The sequence below is a fragment of the Balaenoptera musculus genome, chromosome 5 (genome assembly GCF_009873245.2).
Source record: "Balaenoptera musculus isolate JJ_BM4_2016_0621 chromosome 5, mBalMus1.pri.v3, whole genome shotgun sequence".
NCBI lineage: Eukaryota > Metazoa > Chordata > Mammalia > Artiodactyla > Balaenopteridae > Balaenoptera > Balaenoptera musculus.
The window spans coordinates 110,619,940-110,638,370 of record NC_045789.1 but is presented as its reverse complement, the minus strand read 5'-3'; the positions used below and the strand labels follow the sequence as shown (position 1 = coordinate 110,638,370).

Sequence of the window (18,431 nt, the reverse complement as noted above, 5' to 3'; positions counted from 1 at the left end):
TATTTTTGTGGTTAACGCTGTTGTTTTCAATTGTTAATCTGTTAGTAGTCAGGTATGATTTCTTAACTAAGAGACAAATATATACATAGATGTCTTTTCTTAAAAGTTAACCAGAATGTTATCATTCAGCTCTAACAGATTGACCTTAAAATTTTTTGTGTTTGAGGAAGAAAGAAATGCACCAAAATAAACAGAGCAGTTGGAGAGTATAAGCATGTTCCTAGCTCTTACAGATTCACAGAACACAGTTACTATGTGTGTTTGCTTCAACAGAAATTAGAGAGATTATAGATGAAAGTGATGTATGGAGGGAGAAGAGAAGTAGCTGAGGGAGATTAAGAGGTACAAACTTCCAGGTGCAAAATAAATGAGTCACAGGGATGAAACATGAGTGTAGGGAATACGGGCAATAATTATGTAGTGTCTTTGTATGGTGACAGATGGTAACTAGACTTGTTGGGTTGATCATTTTGAAATGTATAGACATATTGAATCACTATGTCATGTATCAGGAACTAACACAACGTTGTAGGTCAATTATACTTAAAAAACAAACAAACTCATAGAAAAAGTGATTAGATTTTTGGTCACCAGAGGTGGGGCGTGGGAGGGGAAGTTAGATGAAGGTGGTCAAAATGTACAAAATTCCAGTTATAAGATAAATAAGTGCTAGGGATGTAATGTACCATGTGATCAATATAATGAACGTTGCTGCATGTTGTATATGAAAGTGGTTAAGAGAGGAAACCCTAAGAGTGCTCATCACAAGGGAACAAAATTTTTTTGTATTTCTTTAATCTTGTAGCTATATGAGATGATAGCTGTTCACTAAACTTGATTGTGGTCATCATCTCATGATGTAGATACATCAAACCATTATGTTGTACCCTTTAAACTTATACAGTGCTGTAGGCCAATTATATCTCAATAAAATTAGAAGAAAAAAATGATGTAGTCAGGAAAAGATGTGTTGATGAAAGACTGTGGTGTTATCAATAATAATGTTTTACTGTTGGCTAGTGAATAATTTTAACATCCATCAGCTTATGTGACCCTCATGACACCTTGTGATGTAGGCAGAATATTAGACAATGCCATTTTCATTTTACAAAGGAAGTGAGAAGATTTATGGGACGTGCCCTAAAGCACTCAGTACTTGGAGGAATCTGGTTGCCAGATTTTCTTTGCCTAACACCAGGGTGCCTCTCTTATAACACCTTAAACTTCTAGAGGATGCCTTAGTCATCAGAAATATTTTCATATAAATTATCTCAATGGATATTATATTTTACTAGTGATTAGCATTACCTTCCTACATGAATAGTCTTATTTAGGGATGTGCATGTCTTGTTTAATTGGGTGAAGACAGATGAAATTTTTCATATAAAACTTTTCATAGGCATAATAATTTAAAGTAGTCATTTTGGTCATCTCCACTTTTTTTTTTTTTTTTTTTTTTTATTTATTTATGGCTGTGTTGGGTCTTCGCTTCTGTGCGAGGGCTTCCTCTAGTTGCGGCAAGCGGGGGCCACTCTTCATCGCGGTGCGCGGGCCTCTCACCATCGCGGCCTCTCCCATTGCGGAGCACAGGCTCCAGACGCGCAGGCTCAGTAGTTGTGGCTCACGGGCCCAGTTGCTCCGCGGCATGTGGGATCCTCCCAGACCAGGGCTCGAACCCGTGTCCCCTGCACTGGCAGGCAGACTCTCAACCACTGCGCCACCAGGGAAGCCCCATCTCCACTTTTTGCTGCTAGTAGATAACAGACTTGTCTCTACTCAAAAATCTGGATAAATAAGAAAAATGGAAACAGACAGTAAGCAAGCCAAGGGTCTAGAGAAGAGTTAAGGAACAGAGTGGATTTTTCTTCTTCCATTAGACTTCGTATACCCAAATGTATCACAATGTGCTTGTCTATGCTACGATTTCTGTTTTCAAAATTATTTTGTGATGAAATTGAGACCACGAGTCCCTGTGGACTCATTGTACAGGACTGTGGGAGGCTATACTTTGGGCTTTGAGGTGCAAGAGAGGGAAAACTCTCAGACTTCCATGGAGTCATGGGAAGTTCGTGAAATGGAAGTGAGAGGATCCCACAGCAGACTATTTGGATATTCACAAAGGTCAGAATAGCCATGCCAGTATGTTGACAGTTTTAAGAAAGGGATTCAGAATTGGCCACGAGTTCAGAGATTGTAAGTGCTGTTTAGGGTTTGTGGCTGGGGTCTCTTTCAGAGGAGTCGGTGAGCTCTGCAGTATTAGTCACTGCCAACCACTGCCGGTGTGTCACTTTTGGAGAGTGACCCATCTGGGCACCATCTATAAACACCTTACAGTTGAAGAGGTTGAGTTTCACCTGGAAGATAAATTCCCAGCGATTCCTAGGAATAGCACTACAATGAATTTTCACAACTGCCACTTTTTAACGTGCAGGCTCAATGTTCTGAGATCACCAGTTATCTGCTAAGACTTAGGCTCTCTCTAGTAAGTCGGTAGCTCTCATTGAAGGGCTCCAGTCAATATCTATCTGTCTATCTGTCCATCCCTCTAGTTTCATGTCAATGGTGGTGAATTGATCTGTGTGAGAACTACTGTATTTCTGATGCAAAAGACCCAAAGATGGGGAGGCTGGGTCTCCCATGATCACATTATAAAGTTGCCAAAGAGCTCACCAGATGTTTCAGGCCATGTGATCCTTTGGCAAATCTCCCAGAAATTTCCCTGGAGATCTGTATATCCCTATCTTAAAAAAATATATTAACACAAGATATGTTTTAGAAAGGAATATCTTTCCCTTTCCTACTATCTCTTTTCAATGGTGGTGTTTGAGTGATCTCTTAAACTCTTTTCAATAGGAGTGAGGTATGGCACAGGGCCTATCATGTGGTAGGCATTTATACTTAATAAATATTTATGAAATGAGTATTGTTTAAATTTACTTTATTTGGTATGTCTTGTGATTATAGTCATTCAGTTATGGTGAATGATGATGAAAATTTCAGAAAAAAAATAAATCAATGAGCTACTTTAAAAGATTAAAAATTTATCTAATGGATTTTTAGATTAGCAGCCCAAAGAAAGGAATTGGGCACATAAAGAGCAAGAAACTTATGACTTATGTTTCCTCCCTTTCTTTTATAGTTATAATATGATCTGACAGAAGTTTAGGGCTCAAATCCTAAAGGACATTCCTAGTCCCCAGTTTTAAGGATGTTGAAAACTGAGGGTCATCGTGACTTTTTCTCCTCCTTCCCTCCCTTCTTTCCTTCTTTTTTGTTTCAGTTTTTGCATTGGGTTGGGTTGGGGAACAGACTGTTTATACAGATAATGTTATACATCATCAACTCAAGTATTCTCCCAATGAAATTTTCATTAATCATCCCTCAGAAAAAAACAAAAAAGTTTGGTTTCCTCTTGCAGTTGTGAAACCTAGTTAAGACTGTGCAATGGAGTTAATGGGTCAACGCTGTTAGTCTTGGCACTGGAGTTATCGCTGTCCTAGTAATTTGGGAATATTCCAAAAGAGATTAAGAGTTTTTCTCAAAGGAACAAAGTTTTCTATAAAACAAGACGTGTAACCACTTTTGTGGTTCTGGTGAGTTTTTGGCCTCAACATTAATCTCTATTATGCCCACATTTATTTTCAGGTTCTTTTTAGTTCATACAAGTCTCTTACTTTAATTTTCTGCCATACTTAATAGGGGTCACTGATGGTAAGACTTTATCTCTTTGTTCCCATTTGTAAAAGTCCAGAAACCAGCACACAGTTCTTTCCATATGTAGGTGAAAGCCAATAAGCCTTAGTCACGGGCAAGTCTCCACTTTCCCAGGAATGAATTAGATGACATCCCATCAGTGGTTGAATTCAGAGAGAAGGGTTCTCATCTAGGACAGCAGTGATACAGAGATAGGCAAATTTCTTCATCAGTTACCTGGGCAGCTTCATCCAGAGGTTCATGGAGTGGAGAGTGGAAGGCAGCCTGGAGGATGAAGTCTCCAGGGTGTCCCTAACCCAGAGCCAGGACTCATAGGTGCTTCCACATCTAAGATGCTGAGTGAATTGGTATGAGATGGGTTCTAGGCATTAGAATTGTTTTAGCACGCATCTTGGTGATTGTCATGTCCAATCAGGTTGAGAACCACTATCCTAAATGAAAGCCAACTGAGGAGTTCAGGGTCAGTGCTGGGTAAAGGGCAAAGCACTGGAGCTGTAGTCAGAAGATTCTGTTACTTAGTAACTGTGTAACCTTGGGCCAGTCCCCTGCCTTCCCCATGCCTATTTCTCTCTTTGTCTATATAACCAGGAGAGTGGTGCCCCATGAAGTTGTTGTGAAAATCAAATTTCATAATGTAGGAGCTCAATAAAGTTCTTTAAATGTCATGCCACCATCTAGTTAAGTACTTGTCAGCCAGAATTGAAGCTGGCATCTGAGAGTCGGGGCAAAGTAGCAGTGGCCACCTTCCACTCTAGCCCTGATGGGGTGGAGGCTACTGGTCTTGCCAAGGAAGTGAAATTCCTGTATCTCAGATTAAAACATAATAACAGTGGCTCAAGTAACATAAAAGAAAATCCTGCCTATTTTATGAAACAGTGTGCAATCAATCAAAATTCTAAATTAAAACTAAACTGTTATAGTTCTAGAGCCAGGTATCATATTTCTTTGGGGGAATTCTAATTGAGATCCATTATGGCTCCAGTAGTCTTTATTCTTGCTATTTTTTTTAATCTTGCCACTCTTCCTTACTCTCCACTCTGCCAGGCTGGTCTATATCAAGTTAGTTTTTCAAACTTGACCCAATATATTTTGCCTTGTCAGATACCTGGAATAAGTGTGTTATATCCAAGTTGCACACTCCAGATGCAAAGACTGTACCCTGCAGTATTCTCTAAGCAACAATTCAGATCCTTAAGGCTTCTTCTTTTTTTTTTCCCCCCCAATGCTTAGGTTTACAAGTTAAGGTAATAGACAGATACATCAGAAAGTACATCAATACCAAACCATCCTACCAAACTTCTAATAAGAACATCTGTTTCAGACTGAAGTTTTCTGACTTATCAAGGGGACTCGTGGTGGGTATGGAGAACAGTCATAGAGTACATGCCCGCCTTCTCTCTGCCTGTCAGGGAACCAAAGTATCCACTAAGATAGCTTCTTTCATGAAGTCTTTAGCTCTGATAGACTCCACACGCAACATGTAGCATTTACTTACTTAGTCTAGGAGTTCATGAATATCATCCCATGTGATTCTATTTAACAGTAGATACCATTACAAGAAATGCAGTGGAAGCTACTCCATATTTCAGTGTTTATATGATATTTCTCCAGAGGCTTCCTCTATCCTCCCATTCCTGTTCTAAACTAGGTTCAGCTTTTCTGCTCAGGATTTGCCGTGTATCTCAGTTTCAATTATGTATTTCTGTTCCTTTTCATGGTTGTTGTTGGCTGTCTGATTCCCCTGTAGACTAAAAGCTCCATCTAATATCTCTGATCTCTGAGAAGCAAAGGAGTTATTGTCTGAGTAACATTCAGACCTTTAAGGTATCTTTTTTTTTTTTTGGCTGAGATATAGTTGATATACATTGTGTTAGTTTCAGCTGTACAGCATATTGATTCAGTTTGGGGTTGTTTTTGTTTGCAGATTATATTCCCTTATAGGTTATTACAAGATATTGGATATAATTCCCTAAGCTATACAGTAAACCCTGTCACTTGTCTATTTTAGTGTATAGTAGTTTGTATCTGTTAAACCTATACTCCTAATTTATCACTCCCCACCTCCCACTTCCCTTTGGTAACCATAAGTTTGTTTTCTATGTCTGTGGGGCTGTTTCTGTTTTGTATACAGTCATTTGTATTATTTTTTAGATTCCACATAGAAATGATAGTATATACCATTTGTCTTTCTCTGACTTATTTCACTAAGCATAATATTCTCTAGGTCCATTCATGTTGCTGCAAATGGCAATATTGCATTCTTTTTTATGGCTAAGTAATACACCAGTGTGTGTGTGTGTGTGTGTATGTGTACCACATCTTTTTAAGCCAGTCATCTGTTGATGGACACTTAAGTTGCTTCCATGTCTTGGCTGTTGTAAATAGCACCACTATGAACACTGGTGTTCATGTGTCTTTTCAAATTAGAGTCTTTGTTTTTTTCTGGATATATACCCACAAGTGGAATTGCTAGACCATAGGGTAGGTTCTATGTTTTTAATTTTTTAAGGAACCTCCATACTGCTTTTAAGGTATCATTTTTTGATTAATAAAAAACCCAAGGGTTATTTGATATCAGATTATAAATATTAGAAATGAGAATTTAAAATTAGGTTTCTAATAGCTCCTGAAAAAAAGCAATGCATGGATATTGTAAAACAAAATTCTAATAGGAATGATTGTTAACAGCTTGAATGGTTTTCCTTCATAAATATTTTTATAACTAACAGTTTGTGTATGCATAATCTCTTTAAAATGTACACTAATTGGATCATACTATAGAATGTTCTGCTCCTTATATTTTTCACTTAATCATCACTTACCCTGGAGCTCTTCTATGTCAGCACCTAAGGCAACTGTACCTGGTATATTTTATTGCTGTATTGTGTTCATTGTAATGTATTTAATAATTCTCATGTCAATTATATTAGGACATTTATATTATGTCCTAACCATCTTTTTGCTTTTTTTATTAATTTTTAAAAATTGAGGTAACATTGGTTCAAAACACTATATGTTTCATGTATACAATATTATATTTTTATTTCCATATACCCTACAGTGTGTTCACCACCAAAATTTTAGTATCTATCACCCTAGAGTTGATGCCCTTTACCCATTTCACCCTCCCCCTCTGGTAACCACTACTCTCTCTTCTACATCTACATATTTTTGTTTGGTTTGGTTTATTCATTTATCTTTGTTGTTAGTTTATTAGTTTTTTATATTCTACATATGAGTGAAACCATATGGTATTTGTCTTTCTCAGTCTGGCTTATTTCACTTAACTTAATACCCTCAAGGTCCAGCCACGTTGTCCCAAATGGCAAGATTTCAAAAGATGTGTGTATTTTTAATTTTGGTGTGTGTGTGTGTATATATATATATAATGCAATTTTAGCCTCATGTTTCTTGATCCACAAGGAACTTCAAACTTTCTAATGGAGATATGCAATTAAATATGCCAATCAAGATAGATGAGTCACACTTAGAAATGATCACTCTGTAAAAAGTGAAAATGTACACTCTGAATTGTTACTGGAGAAAGAGTAGAGAAAGTAAATTTTTTAAAACTATGATGTATATCCCCATTTAACTGCTGATTTATTGGACAAAAAAAAAAAGTCACACATTGATGGCTTGTTATATTATTATTGAAAAATATGTTTTTAGCAAAGACCAGACTAGACCAAACTAAAATAGACATTCTCTATTAAGGAAACCTGTCATCAAGTGTGGAAAGGTGGGTTGTCATTAGAGACATGATACTGATATGGAGATGCCATCATTCCCTGTCACAAGCATGGTAATTTTTTGGTTGTTGTTAAGTTGCTTTAACCTATTCTGGGATCATTGAGTATTCTTCCTATTTTGGAAACTGTCAGAGTCTAGGACAGTTGTCAGAGTCTAAAAGAGTCTAATGGCAGTTAAAGTTTGTTATCAGGAAAATCAGTGGCCTCTCCCATGTTTATAAAGAGTTGCTACTGTTAGATCAGCCGTTCCCATGTTTTGACAACTGACAAAATTTCACAAGTTTTTTCTTTTTTCTTTTTCTGATTATAGGATACAAGTGTAATGAAACGTTTTTGTTGCTCAATCCTGGAAGTAATTGCACCTTTGGTTATTGAGTTAGCTGGGAGTGGGGAGGGGGGAAGGGGGTCAGTGTGGTTGGCACTTCATAATAAAAAGTCCTTGAGAAACCTTGTTTTGAGTCCAAAATACCTTACATTTAAGTTGAGGGCCAAGAAGGGAGCAATGCTAAAGTGGTTTTATCAACTATTAATGTTCATGTAGAAATAATTGAAAGTATTATTGATGATTTATACCCAAGGCTCTTTCTTCACAGGGCAGAATTCTGGAATTCTTACAGTCATTACTGAGGTATTCCACTTTGACTTCCAGATGGCACTAAAATTGGAAGGCTAGAATACAGGGTTATTTAACTTTTTCTCAAGTAAATACATAGTCAGACCTCATAGTCAGAGTGTGGGTTTGAAAGAAGATTAGCCATATCTCTCAAGCTTTTTTAGAAAGGACCCCAGCACTTACACCATGAATTGTTCCATCAGAATTTGAAATTTGTTTCTACAATACACATATATTTGTTTATTTACATGTTTATTGTCTCCTACAATGAGCTGTAGAGACTCTCGCTGACCCAGTGAGTACTATAATATCTGACACTTGGCGGATGTTGATGACATAGGTGTTGATTCAATAAATAAGTCAGTTTTTCTTCGCCAGTCCCAGTGCCAGTGTGTCATCCATGGGTTGATCAGGGATTAGTGTTGTATCTCAACCTCATACTAAGAAGTTGCAAGCTAGTATCATTGTGATTATTTATTCAATGTATAAATTGTAACTAGGCACCTATTTAAAAAATATATTTTTTAACTTGTCAATCTAATATCTGCTTGCTTTAAAATAGTCAAACAATGCAGAAATGCGTATGGTACAGAATAGAAGGTTCCTATCCCCACCCCCAGAGTATCACAGTAACAGTCCGATGGGCATTCTTGGCACTTCCTTGAGTACATCCGTGGCAAATGATTAATGATGATGAAACAGGCTTCTTCTGGACCAGAAATCCAGAACATCTGATAGAGAAGAAGCACCTCAGTTAATCAGGCTGTGATCTCCTCCAGATCTCCTTGCTGCATTGTGCCTAACATAACTAAAGGGGGCAGAAACATCCACTGCACCCTCCACTGAGCTCTACCATTAACTGTTATAATTGAAACTAGATTTTGGTAGGAAAAATGATGTATCTCTTTAAAAAAAAAAAAAAAAAAAAGATGCTCTTGTGACCTTAACAGCTAGAAAAGGGGTATGATGCAGTAAGTAGTCATCTGCCCTCATTAAACACAGTGGCCCAGACTCTCGGCCTCTTTGAGGCCCTAGATTTAGAATAACCTTTATCATCTGATCGAAAGATAAATTTCATATGAACCAGATGCTTTTCTATATCAACAATCTCTCCCTCAACATGTTCTATAGAAAATACTCATTTCACATTCTACTGTGAACTTGCTATCACTTATTTTGTGAAAAGTTGGCTCATGAAATAAAACACTTAATAAACACTTAACAGTAAAACACTTAATAACAGGAATAATCATTAGTGCAAATCAAATTCTCAGTATATCAGTTTCCTTGACTTTCTATTAGGGATAATTAGACTTAACCGCTCTTACCTGATAAAGTGAGATGAGAGTTAAAAGTGATTTTCAACATTGAAGGACAGACCAAGTAAAGCAGCAATAATAACAGCAATAAATAGTAATAAAATAATAATAGTACAATAAAAACTGTTTTATTCAGCACCTATATATTAGAGGCTCTATGCTAACTAAATACCTTACTTATATGGTTCTACAAAATTCATAGAACTAACTTACAAGTTAGGTATGATTATTATTTCAGATGAATAAAGACTTAGAGAGTCTAAGTAATTTGTCCAGTCATTAAACTAGTAAATGAGAGCACTGTGATTGACATTTGCAGCTCTAATCTATTGGTAGTGGCTTATACTGGTTGGGAACGTTGATGCAATGTCCAGGCATGGCCAGAGAGTATGTCAAGATTGATTAGTGATATCCGCCAGAAGTATGAGTAAGGACTGGGCAGAGCAGAACATAAGCTGCATATTTGTCTCTTGCATCACATCAAGATGATGTGACTTAGGGAGGAAAAAATGTTTGCTCCCTTTAAGTATCACAGTCTAAGGACCCTGTGCCCTGTGCCCAGTTATAACAAAAAGCTGTATGGTTCCAAAGCGTACAGCGGCTGAGATGCGCCAGAGGCAGAGCTACTGGCTTCCCACAAATAACAATCATCCCCCTGGCCAAGCAGCTCCCCTACGGCTCCCCAGCAGTAGCATTGTCACATCACAACAAAGTGCCTTTGCCCTCAGACACATAGGCCCAACGGCTGGCACTGAGGGTTTCCCTGAAAAATGCACTGTCCTCTGTTTTGAGTCAGCCTTATTGTTCAGAGCTTAGGGAGTGAGGCTTATGTCCAGATATGGGACAATAATATGTGCTATGCTCTTGTTGCCAGTAATGTTGTGGGTCACCATGATACCTAAACTTTCAATTCTGCAGTGCTCTGAAATGACCTCCTCGTGCCCTAACCCTCAAAGTTTGGATACGTATTTCTGCCTAACTCCAATACCACCTCCTCCGAAGTCTTGCAGCAGCAGCAGCCAGGGTCAGTGTATTGATTCTTGTCACCCCAGCATCTAGAACATTGCCAATAAATACTTAACAAATGAAAGGATTAATAGCTGTGCCGATACTTAAGAAATTAGGTATAGTTAAACTACAATGAGTTTTGAGACTCAGGAAGATAAAAAGGTAGTAATTATTCCAAAGTTACTTGCCTTGGATCTACTCTGATCATGTGTGAAGCACACAGTCTAGCAGCAAAATATAGTAGAGGAAGGGCTCAGCTTCCTGGGTGTGGTGGGCTTGACTCAGTGGGGAGAGACATGGTCCCTACAAGGTACTGATGGTTCAGAAAAGTCATAGGTCTGGGGCTAAGGAGCAGAGACCGATACATAGTGAAAGTGTGTCATTTGTGTGTTTCTTTGCTTTTGGCTTGTACAAAAGTCACTGACATATCTCCCACTGGTCTATGAAAGGCAGATAACTGATACAGTAAGTAGTTCACCAGCAGTGTCTATGACTAGATGTATTGGGTTGGCCAAGATTTGATAGCTACCAAATGTTAACTAGTGTTCAAAAGTCTCCTGAAGTCTCTGGTGTGTTGTGTCTGCTGGGATGCTTTGGGGTGTAAATAATAAAAAGCAAAACTCCAAATAGCTTATACAGTAAGGAAGTTTTATCCCCCAAACGAGAAGTCTTGTGATGGGGTCACTGAAAGATTGGTTAACTCAGCAGCTCAGTCACATCTTGAAGGAATACTTTGCCATCCTCTCTGACTTAGCTTTGTCCTCAAGGTAGCTCCCTCCTGGTTGCAAGATGGCTTGCACTTCCAAGCAATATGTGGTAATGAGCAAGGAAACCTTTCCCAAAAAGTCCCCCAGCAGCCCTCTCCTCACATCACATTGGCTAGAATTGGGTCAGTGCCCATCTTAACAAATCACTGGTAAGGGAAGTGGGAAGAAGTTACTAAAACTTGCTTAGGTAATCAGGATTTATTCCTAAATTGAAGATAAGGTCACCTTCCTCAGGGGAATCATGAGTTGGGAGAACCTGGACAAAATCAGGGTTCTTTCAACACGGAGAAGGAGAAAGGGACTTGGCCCTTGAATAGGCAACCAACAGTGTCTGCTCTGTATGCAATAGACATGCCATATCCATATTTCCATAATACCTTCCATAGCAGCAAGTCAGTCCCCAGTTTGCTAATAATCTTAATTTGGTGATGGTGGCAACTTTTCCTATGAAAAGTTAGCCATCATCTGGTGAGGTAAAGATAAACCATGAAAAATCAATTCAGGTAAGACGGCAAAATCTCCATTACCTGACGTTCCCAATGAAATCCAACTCCCCATTCCCGAATCGGGACAGCTTATTGACTGTAAAGGCTTAGGTCATTCCAGCAGGAGGGGACATTTCTTTGAGACAAGAAAGCCTTCACTTGAGCCTTCAAGTGAACATGGGGAAGAAAAGCTCCCTAAGAAGAGGAAAAGGCAGAAAACTGAAAGGATCAGAAAGTGCTGGAATGATTGGCTCACAGTGAGTGGGAAGAGAATGGCAGGAAGGAAGGTGAAAAAGGGGGGAATGAGAGGTCATTCAGAGCCTTGCAGGTCCCACTAAGGAGTTGGGAGTTACATTCTAAGTACAGCGGGGAGACACTGAAGGATTAAACAAGATCTACAAATGTAAAATCATACCAATAATCCTATGCAGGATTGTTTTATATGTTGGAAAGAGTCACTCTGTTTAATGTAGGCCATATGTCATTAGAGAAGCTACTCACAAAATCCCCACTTAATAGACAGTTGCCAGGAATTTAACTTCATTACCTTGGTTCTGTGCAGAGTTGACCTTTAGTTCTCGCTGGTGGATGCATGTTTGTGGACGGGGTAGCCTAGTGGAATGACTTAGTCGGGGGCAGCACTTAAGACATTTTAAATAAATGATAATGCCTCTGAAAAGAAATAAAACTCCTATTTCCCTGTTGGGTGAGGTTGCTGCTCATTTAAGTAGCTGTTCACTAGTTTATCTCCTGACTGTTTTTAATTTAATTTTCCTTTTTTAATTGGAGCATAGTTGAGTTACAATGTTATGTTAGTTTCTGGGGTACAGCAAAGTGATTCAGTTATACACACACATATATTATTCTTTTTCATAGTCTTTTCCAATATGGTTTATGATAAGATACTGAATATAGTTCCCTGTGCTATACAGTAGGAGCTTGGTGTGTATTTTATATATAGTAGTGTGTATCTGCTAATCCCAAACTCCTAATTTATCCCTCCCCCACCCCCTTTTCCCCTTTGGTAACCATAAATTTGTTTTCTATGCTAACTGACTTTTAGAACCTAAAAAGGGAGTGCTGCCAGAAATAGGATGGGTAAACACATCTCCCCCCATGGTCAGCCAGCTCTCCTTTCAGTCATGCGTGTGGCTTGTGAACTCTGGGACACATGCGTACGGGGTTCACTACGTGACGGAGGTTGCCTGTTCCAGTTGCCAAGTCCTTTCATACTTCATGTTACATCATTGAGCTCAACACACTCCAGAGCTCTCCTGTTTCCTTAGCAGTTCCTTGATAACAAGTCCATATGTCAGTTTTCTTTTCAACAATCTCACTTTTTCAACAGTCTTTGAGCACCCACGCCTATGTAGAGGCAAATACAATAGAGGGCATTGAAGGACAGTGCTGGAGCGGTGTCAGTGAATGGTTATGGGAGCTCAGGGGAGTGAACCTGGATGGACTTCGGCGGGTGGAGCCGGGGGTTCTGACAGCAGAGCTAAGCCTTCTTCCTCTGGCTTCTGTGAGAAAGACGGAATAGAGAGAGAGATTCAGGGAACAGAGCCAGGCGATTTGGAGAATGATTGGACAAAGGACAGAACTGAGATAATTCCAGGAGTTTTCAGCCAACCCCATCTCATCCCAAGGGATAGTTCTCAAGCTGAAAAACAAAGGTTATCAGAATTCTTGAGATCCTGCCCTGGATCCATTCCCCTTTTCCATGACCTCTTTTTGGAACACTGGTGCAGAATAAGTGGCATGGCCTTCAGAAGAAAGCACTGAGGAATTTTCCTACTCTTGTTTACAAAACATTTTTAAATGCTTCTGGGTAAATGCAAATGACGTGATGCCTCTCTACCTATTTCCTGCCGATGGCAGTCTTCTAAGAATGGTTAATGTCAGATGTGAAATTATTTTCCTGAATGTTGTTTCTTTTCTCTTTTCATTATGAAGTATATTCGGTGCTCTTCGAACTGGTGCTTATATGGTGTACATTTTGATGACCAAAGGCCTGAAGCATTCAGTTTGTGACCAGGGTTTTTACAATGGACCTGTCAGCAAATTCTGGGCTTATGCATTTGTGCTAAGCAAAGCACCCGAACTAGGTGAGTGTCTTCTCTCCTTACATTTCCTCCCCCAAACCCCCACCCCTTTGTAGCTACACACCCACAATATTTATGGAAAAACGAACAAAGAAATAATTTGAAGGTCCTGTTTTACTGGTTGCAGGAAAGTTACAATGAATGAATTTGCGTTCTTGACTAACTTCCACTGTTTTTTTTCTCTCCCCTCCTTCCCTCCTTTTAAATAATTGTACATTGAATAAGAAGAGCAGAATAGTTTACATAGAACATGCACGTATCCAAGCCTTACTGAAAACACACTTCCAGAGGCTTATAACATCTACCCAGCCCCTTCTCTGAGGCCATTAACAGCTGAGCTAATATTAGAATATTGGGAAAAGTTAGCCACACAGCTATTTCCCAGTCCCACATCGAAGCGTAATTTCAGCTCTGGAGTTTGGACGCAGACTAGGAAATTCAGCTTTTTGTTTGGGTATCCTCATGTTCTCATTAACGAAATATTAAGTGTTAGTTTCTGGTGTTGTTTAATTTTAATCATCAAAGAAATAGGCCTTAGGGAAATGTAGTTCATCTTCTAGAAATTAATCCAAAATACTGGGGCTAGAAATTAATCCAAAATCTATATATGTAGATTCCTAAGGTTTTTCCTTTAACTCTTTAATAGTCTTAATGTAAGTGTGGCACAAGTTAGCAGAAACAGTGAAAAATTAAGTAGCAAGTGTTTGACAAAGACACGGTTCCCCAGGAAAATATCTCTATTGCCAGAGAAAGGGATCCACCAGTGATAATAAGCTCTGAGTTCATCCATGAGCAGTGCTGGCCAGCATCTCACAAACTGGTACATATCCTTAGGGGACGCCTGTCCATCCTCTGGGTTTCTTTTTATTTTTAATTATTAGCGCCTTTAATTATTATTTATTTATTTATTTATTTATTTTGGCTGTGTTGTGTCTTCGTTTCTGTGCGAGGGCTTCCTCTAGTTGCGGCAAGCGGGGGCCACTCTTCATCGCGGTGCGCGGGCCTCTCACTATCGCGGCCTCTCTTGTTGCGGAGCACAGGCTCCAGACGCGCAGGCTCAGTAGTTGTGGCGCACGGGCCCAGTTGCTCCGCGGCATGTGCGATCTTCCCAGACCAGGGCTCGAACCCGTGTCCCCTGCATTGGCAGGCAGATTCTCAACCACTGCGCCACCAGGGAAGCCCCCTCTGGGTTTCTTAATGTTTTATCTGGAATTAAGAATTGGCTTACTTAGTTCAAAATTTTTATTTATAGATTGTGTTCCGTCTCCTGTTTCTCCTAAAAAGGGGGTTAGAGGTCGTAATTTCACTATAAGCCACCTGCAGTATTAGCTATCAAGTCTTTCTGAAAGGTGCCCCTAGTTTGTGTCTGTGTCTGTTCACAGTGGATATGACGTTTCTCCGATGTGTGCATCCGCCACCTATATCCACTCTCCACCACAGGCTGTAGCCTGATGCCTACAGAGTGCTGACAATTGGTTTGAACTGTTGGTTTGACCACTGTCTTCCCAGGTCAAAGACAAAGGAAGAGCAGCAGGGGTGGGGGGAAAAAACTTTAGCGCTCACACACAGAGCCTGTGAAAACAGTCTTAGAGTGAAATGCATTAGTATGGGTTCATTCATTTATTCCTTTAATAAATTTTTTAAATTTATTTTTTATTGAAGTATAGTTGATTTACAATGTTGTGTTAATTTCTGCTATACAGCAAAGTGATTCAGTTATACATACCTAAACATTCTTTTTTTATATATTCTTTTCCATTATGGTTTATCACAGGATTTTGAATATAGTTCCCTGTGCTATACAATAGGACCTCGTTGTTTATCCATCCTATATATAATAGTTTGCATCTGCTAACCCCAAACTCGCACTCCATCCTTCCCCCGCCCACCCCTTCCCCTTGGCAACCACGAGTGTGTTCTCTATGTCTGTGAGTTTGTTTCTGTTTCGTAGATAAGTTCATTTGTGTTATATTTTAGATTCTACATATAAGTGATATCATATGGTATTTGTCTTTCTCTTTCTGACTTTCTTCACTTAGTATGATAATCTCTAGTCCCATCCATGTTGCTGGAAATGGCAATATTTTGTTTTTTATGGCTGAGTAGTATTCCACTGTATATATGCACCACATCTTCTTTATCTGTTCATCTGTTGATGGACATTTAGGTTGTTTCCATGTCTTGGCTATTGTGAATAGTGCTGCTCTGAACATAGGTGTGCATGTATCTTTTTGAATTATAGTTTTGTCTGACTCTATGCCCAAGAGTGGGATTGCTGGATCATATGGTAGCTCTGTTTTTAGTTTTTTAAGGAACTTCCATACTGTTCTCCATAATGGCTGTACCAATTTACATTCCCACCGACAATGTAGGAGGGTTCCCTTTTGTCCACATACTTTCCAGCATTTGTTATTTATAGACTTTTTAATTATGGCCATTCTGACTGGTGTGAGGTGGTACATCATTGCAGTTTCGATTTGCATTTCTCTAATAATTAGCAATGTTGAGCATCTTTTCATGTGCCTGTTGGTCATCTGTATGTCTTCTTTGGAGAAATGTCTATTTACATCTTCTGCCCATTTTTCAATTGGGTTGTTTTTTTGTTGTTGAGTTGTATGAGCTGTTTGTATATTTTGGAGATTAAGCCCTTGTTGGTCACATCATTTGCAAATATTTTCTCCCAGTCTGTAGGTTGTCTTTTCGTTCTGTTTATGGTTTCCTTTGCTGTGCAAAAGCTTGTAAGTTTGATTAGGTCCCATTTGTTTATTTTTGCTTTTATTTCTATTGCCCTGGGAGACTGAGCTAAGAAAACATTGGTAAGATTTATGTCAGAGAATGTTTTGCCTAAGTTTTACGGTGTCATGTCTTATATTTATGTCTTTAAGCCATTTTGAGTTTATTTTTGTGTATGGTGAGAGGGTGTGTTCTAACTTCCTTGATTTACGTGTGGCTGTCCAACTTCCCCACACCCCTTCCCATTGTATATTCTTGCCTCCTTTGTCAAAGATTAATTGACCATAGGTGTGTGGGTCCTTTAATAAATTTATACTAAGCACCTACCATGGGCCAGGCATTTAAAACATTGAAATGGAATTGCTACTTTATCAAAAAAAGAAATTTATAATATGAATTTAATGAACCAGGCCCCCAGGCAGCTATTTTTAGTATTTGAATTAGGACCACTAGCTGCAACGTCTTAGGCCAGAGAAGTGTTTTTCAGACTTGGAGCTACAGACAATGCCTAAAAGTCTACAGATGTGTTTTTTAGGAATTTCAAAATTCTATGAGGATATTTCAATTTTGTGTCTTCATGTATGAATAAAAGAAAAGATTGTCTTGCCAGCTACATTTCTCATAGTGATTCTTTCTTCATTTAGAGTCATAGAGTCTCTGAATCAGATCACTTTTCCTGAAACTGGTGTTGGTCTGAGAATGTGAGCATGTATTTTTTCTCTTGGGTTTTTGTGACATTTCCTTTAAAATAAATTCATATATTATTAAAGTTAGAGAATTATTCAAACTGAGAGATATCATATCCCCTTGACCCCTATACTTTATTCTGTATAATAAGTATCCTTATGAATCCCCCCTGTGTTTTTGATGAAAAATTGACTACAGATACATGAATACAGTAAATGTGTGAAACTTGACTCCCCTTACATACCACCCCTGAACACCTTTACAATTTCCACCTCCCTACCCTCAACAAGTACTTTTTTTTTTAAATCAGAAAATGTGCCTCTATGCTTCTGGCCTTTAAGCCTCAAATTGCAAAGGAGCTACTTCAGTCTTTGCTTCTAGAAGTGCCTTTCCCTGCCAGGACTGCTTGTCTGTGTTCTGAGTTTTACCCAGTTGTGTTTGAGGGACTTGAGAATAAAATAGTCCCTTTTACCTTTTGAAGGAATAATATATTGAAGAGCCACCCTAACCCACTCATAGTGGTCATTTTCCTTCAACAACGTAAGTAGCCCTGTGCTGTCTGTCCTCCCAGCTTCCACTCCAGATGGACACCAACGTCTTAAGGTGGTGGACAAGTTAGGATTCGTGGATGAGAACTGTTAGTGCATCACTCAGAGGTACTTGTGCTATAATCCTCTGTCTTGTTGGAGTGTTGTTGGTCCTGAGGATGTTAGTGAATCACCTGTCTTAACTAATCTAGACCCGAACATGCCACTACCTCCTGCCCCCATGTAGACCTTGTAATTGGACACAATTCTGTTCCCTCTTGAGCCCAAAGGAGCTGTACTCTAGTCCCCTGTGCCACTGGCTTGATCATTGCTTTCCCTGGAGAAGCCTCATTCACCACAATAGTTTATAGGTTGGTTATCAAACAATCCATTCCTTCACACTTCAAACGTCAGATTGAAGTGTTGACAATAGGCTGAAGAGCTGAAAAAAAATTAAATCCCAAACTTGACACAGCTCAAAAATAATGAGGCTAGTGTGTGACACCAATTCTTCATGTAATTTCAGATCTGATATTTTCATGGTCTGAGTACCCTTTTTCATTTCTAAAATATGACTTGTTCTCTTTCAAATATCCTGGAGCTCACTTGATAGCAGTCTTCCCAAAGTAAACTGCTGAATCAAAACAGATCCAAAAATCAGTTCACCTAATTTAGTGAACATGTGTGCTTGGATGGTTTTTTGTTCGTTTGAGAAGTTAAATTC

General features: G+C 39.0%; 1 protein-coding gene across 4 annotated transcripts in view; it reads left to right on the top strand.

Annotated features, from left to right (window-relative positions):
- ELOVL6 (ELOVL fatty acid elongase 6) overlaps positions 1-18,431 on the top strand; it is a 132,168-nt gene that overhangs the window by 100,113 nt on the left and 13,624 nt on the right. For all 4 annotated transcript variants that reach the window (XM_036852891.1, XM_036852892.1, XM_036852890.1 and 1 more), the window contains one exon: positions 13,612-13,763. In XM_036852891.1, coding sequence (XP_036708786.1) covers positions 13,612-13,763 — 152 coding nt within the window. The remainder of the gene's footprint in view (positions 1-13,611; positions 13,764-18,431) is intronic.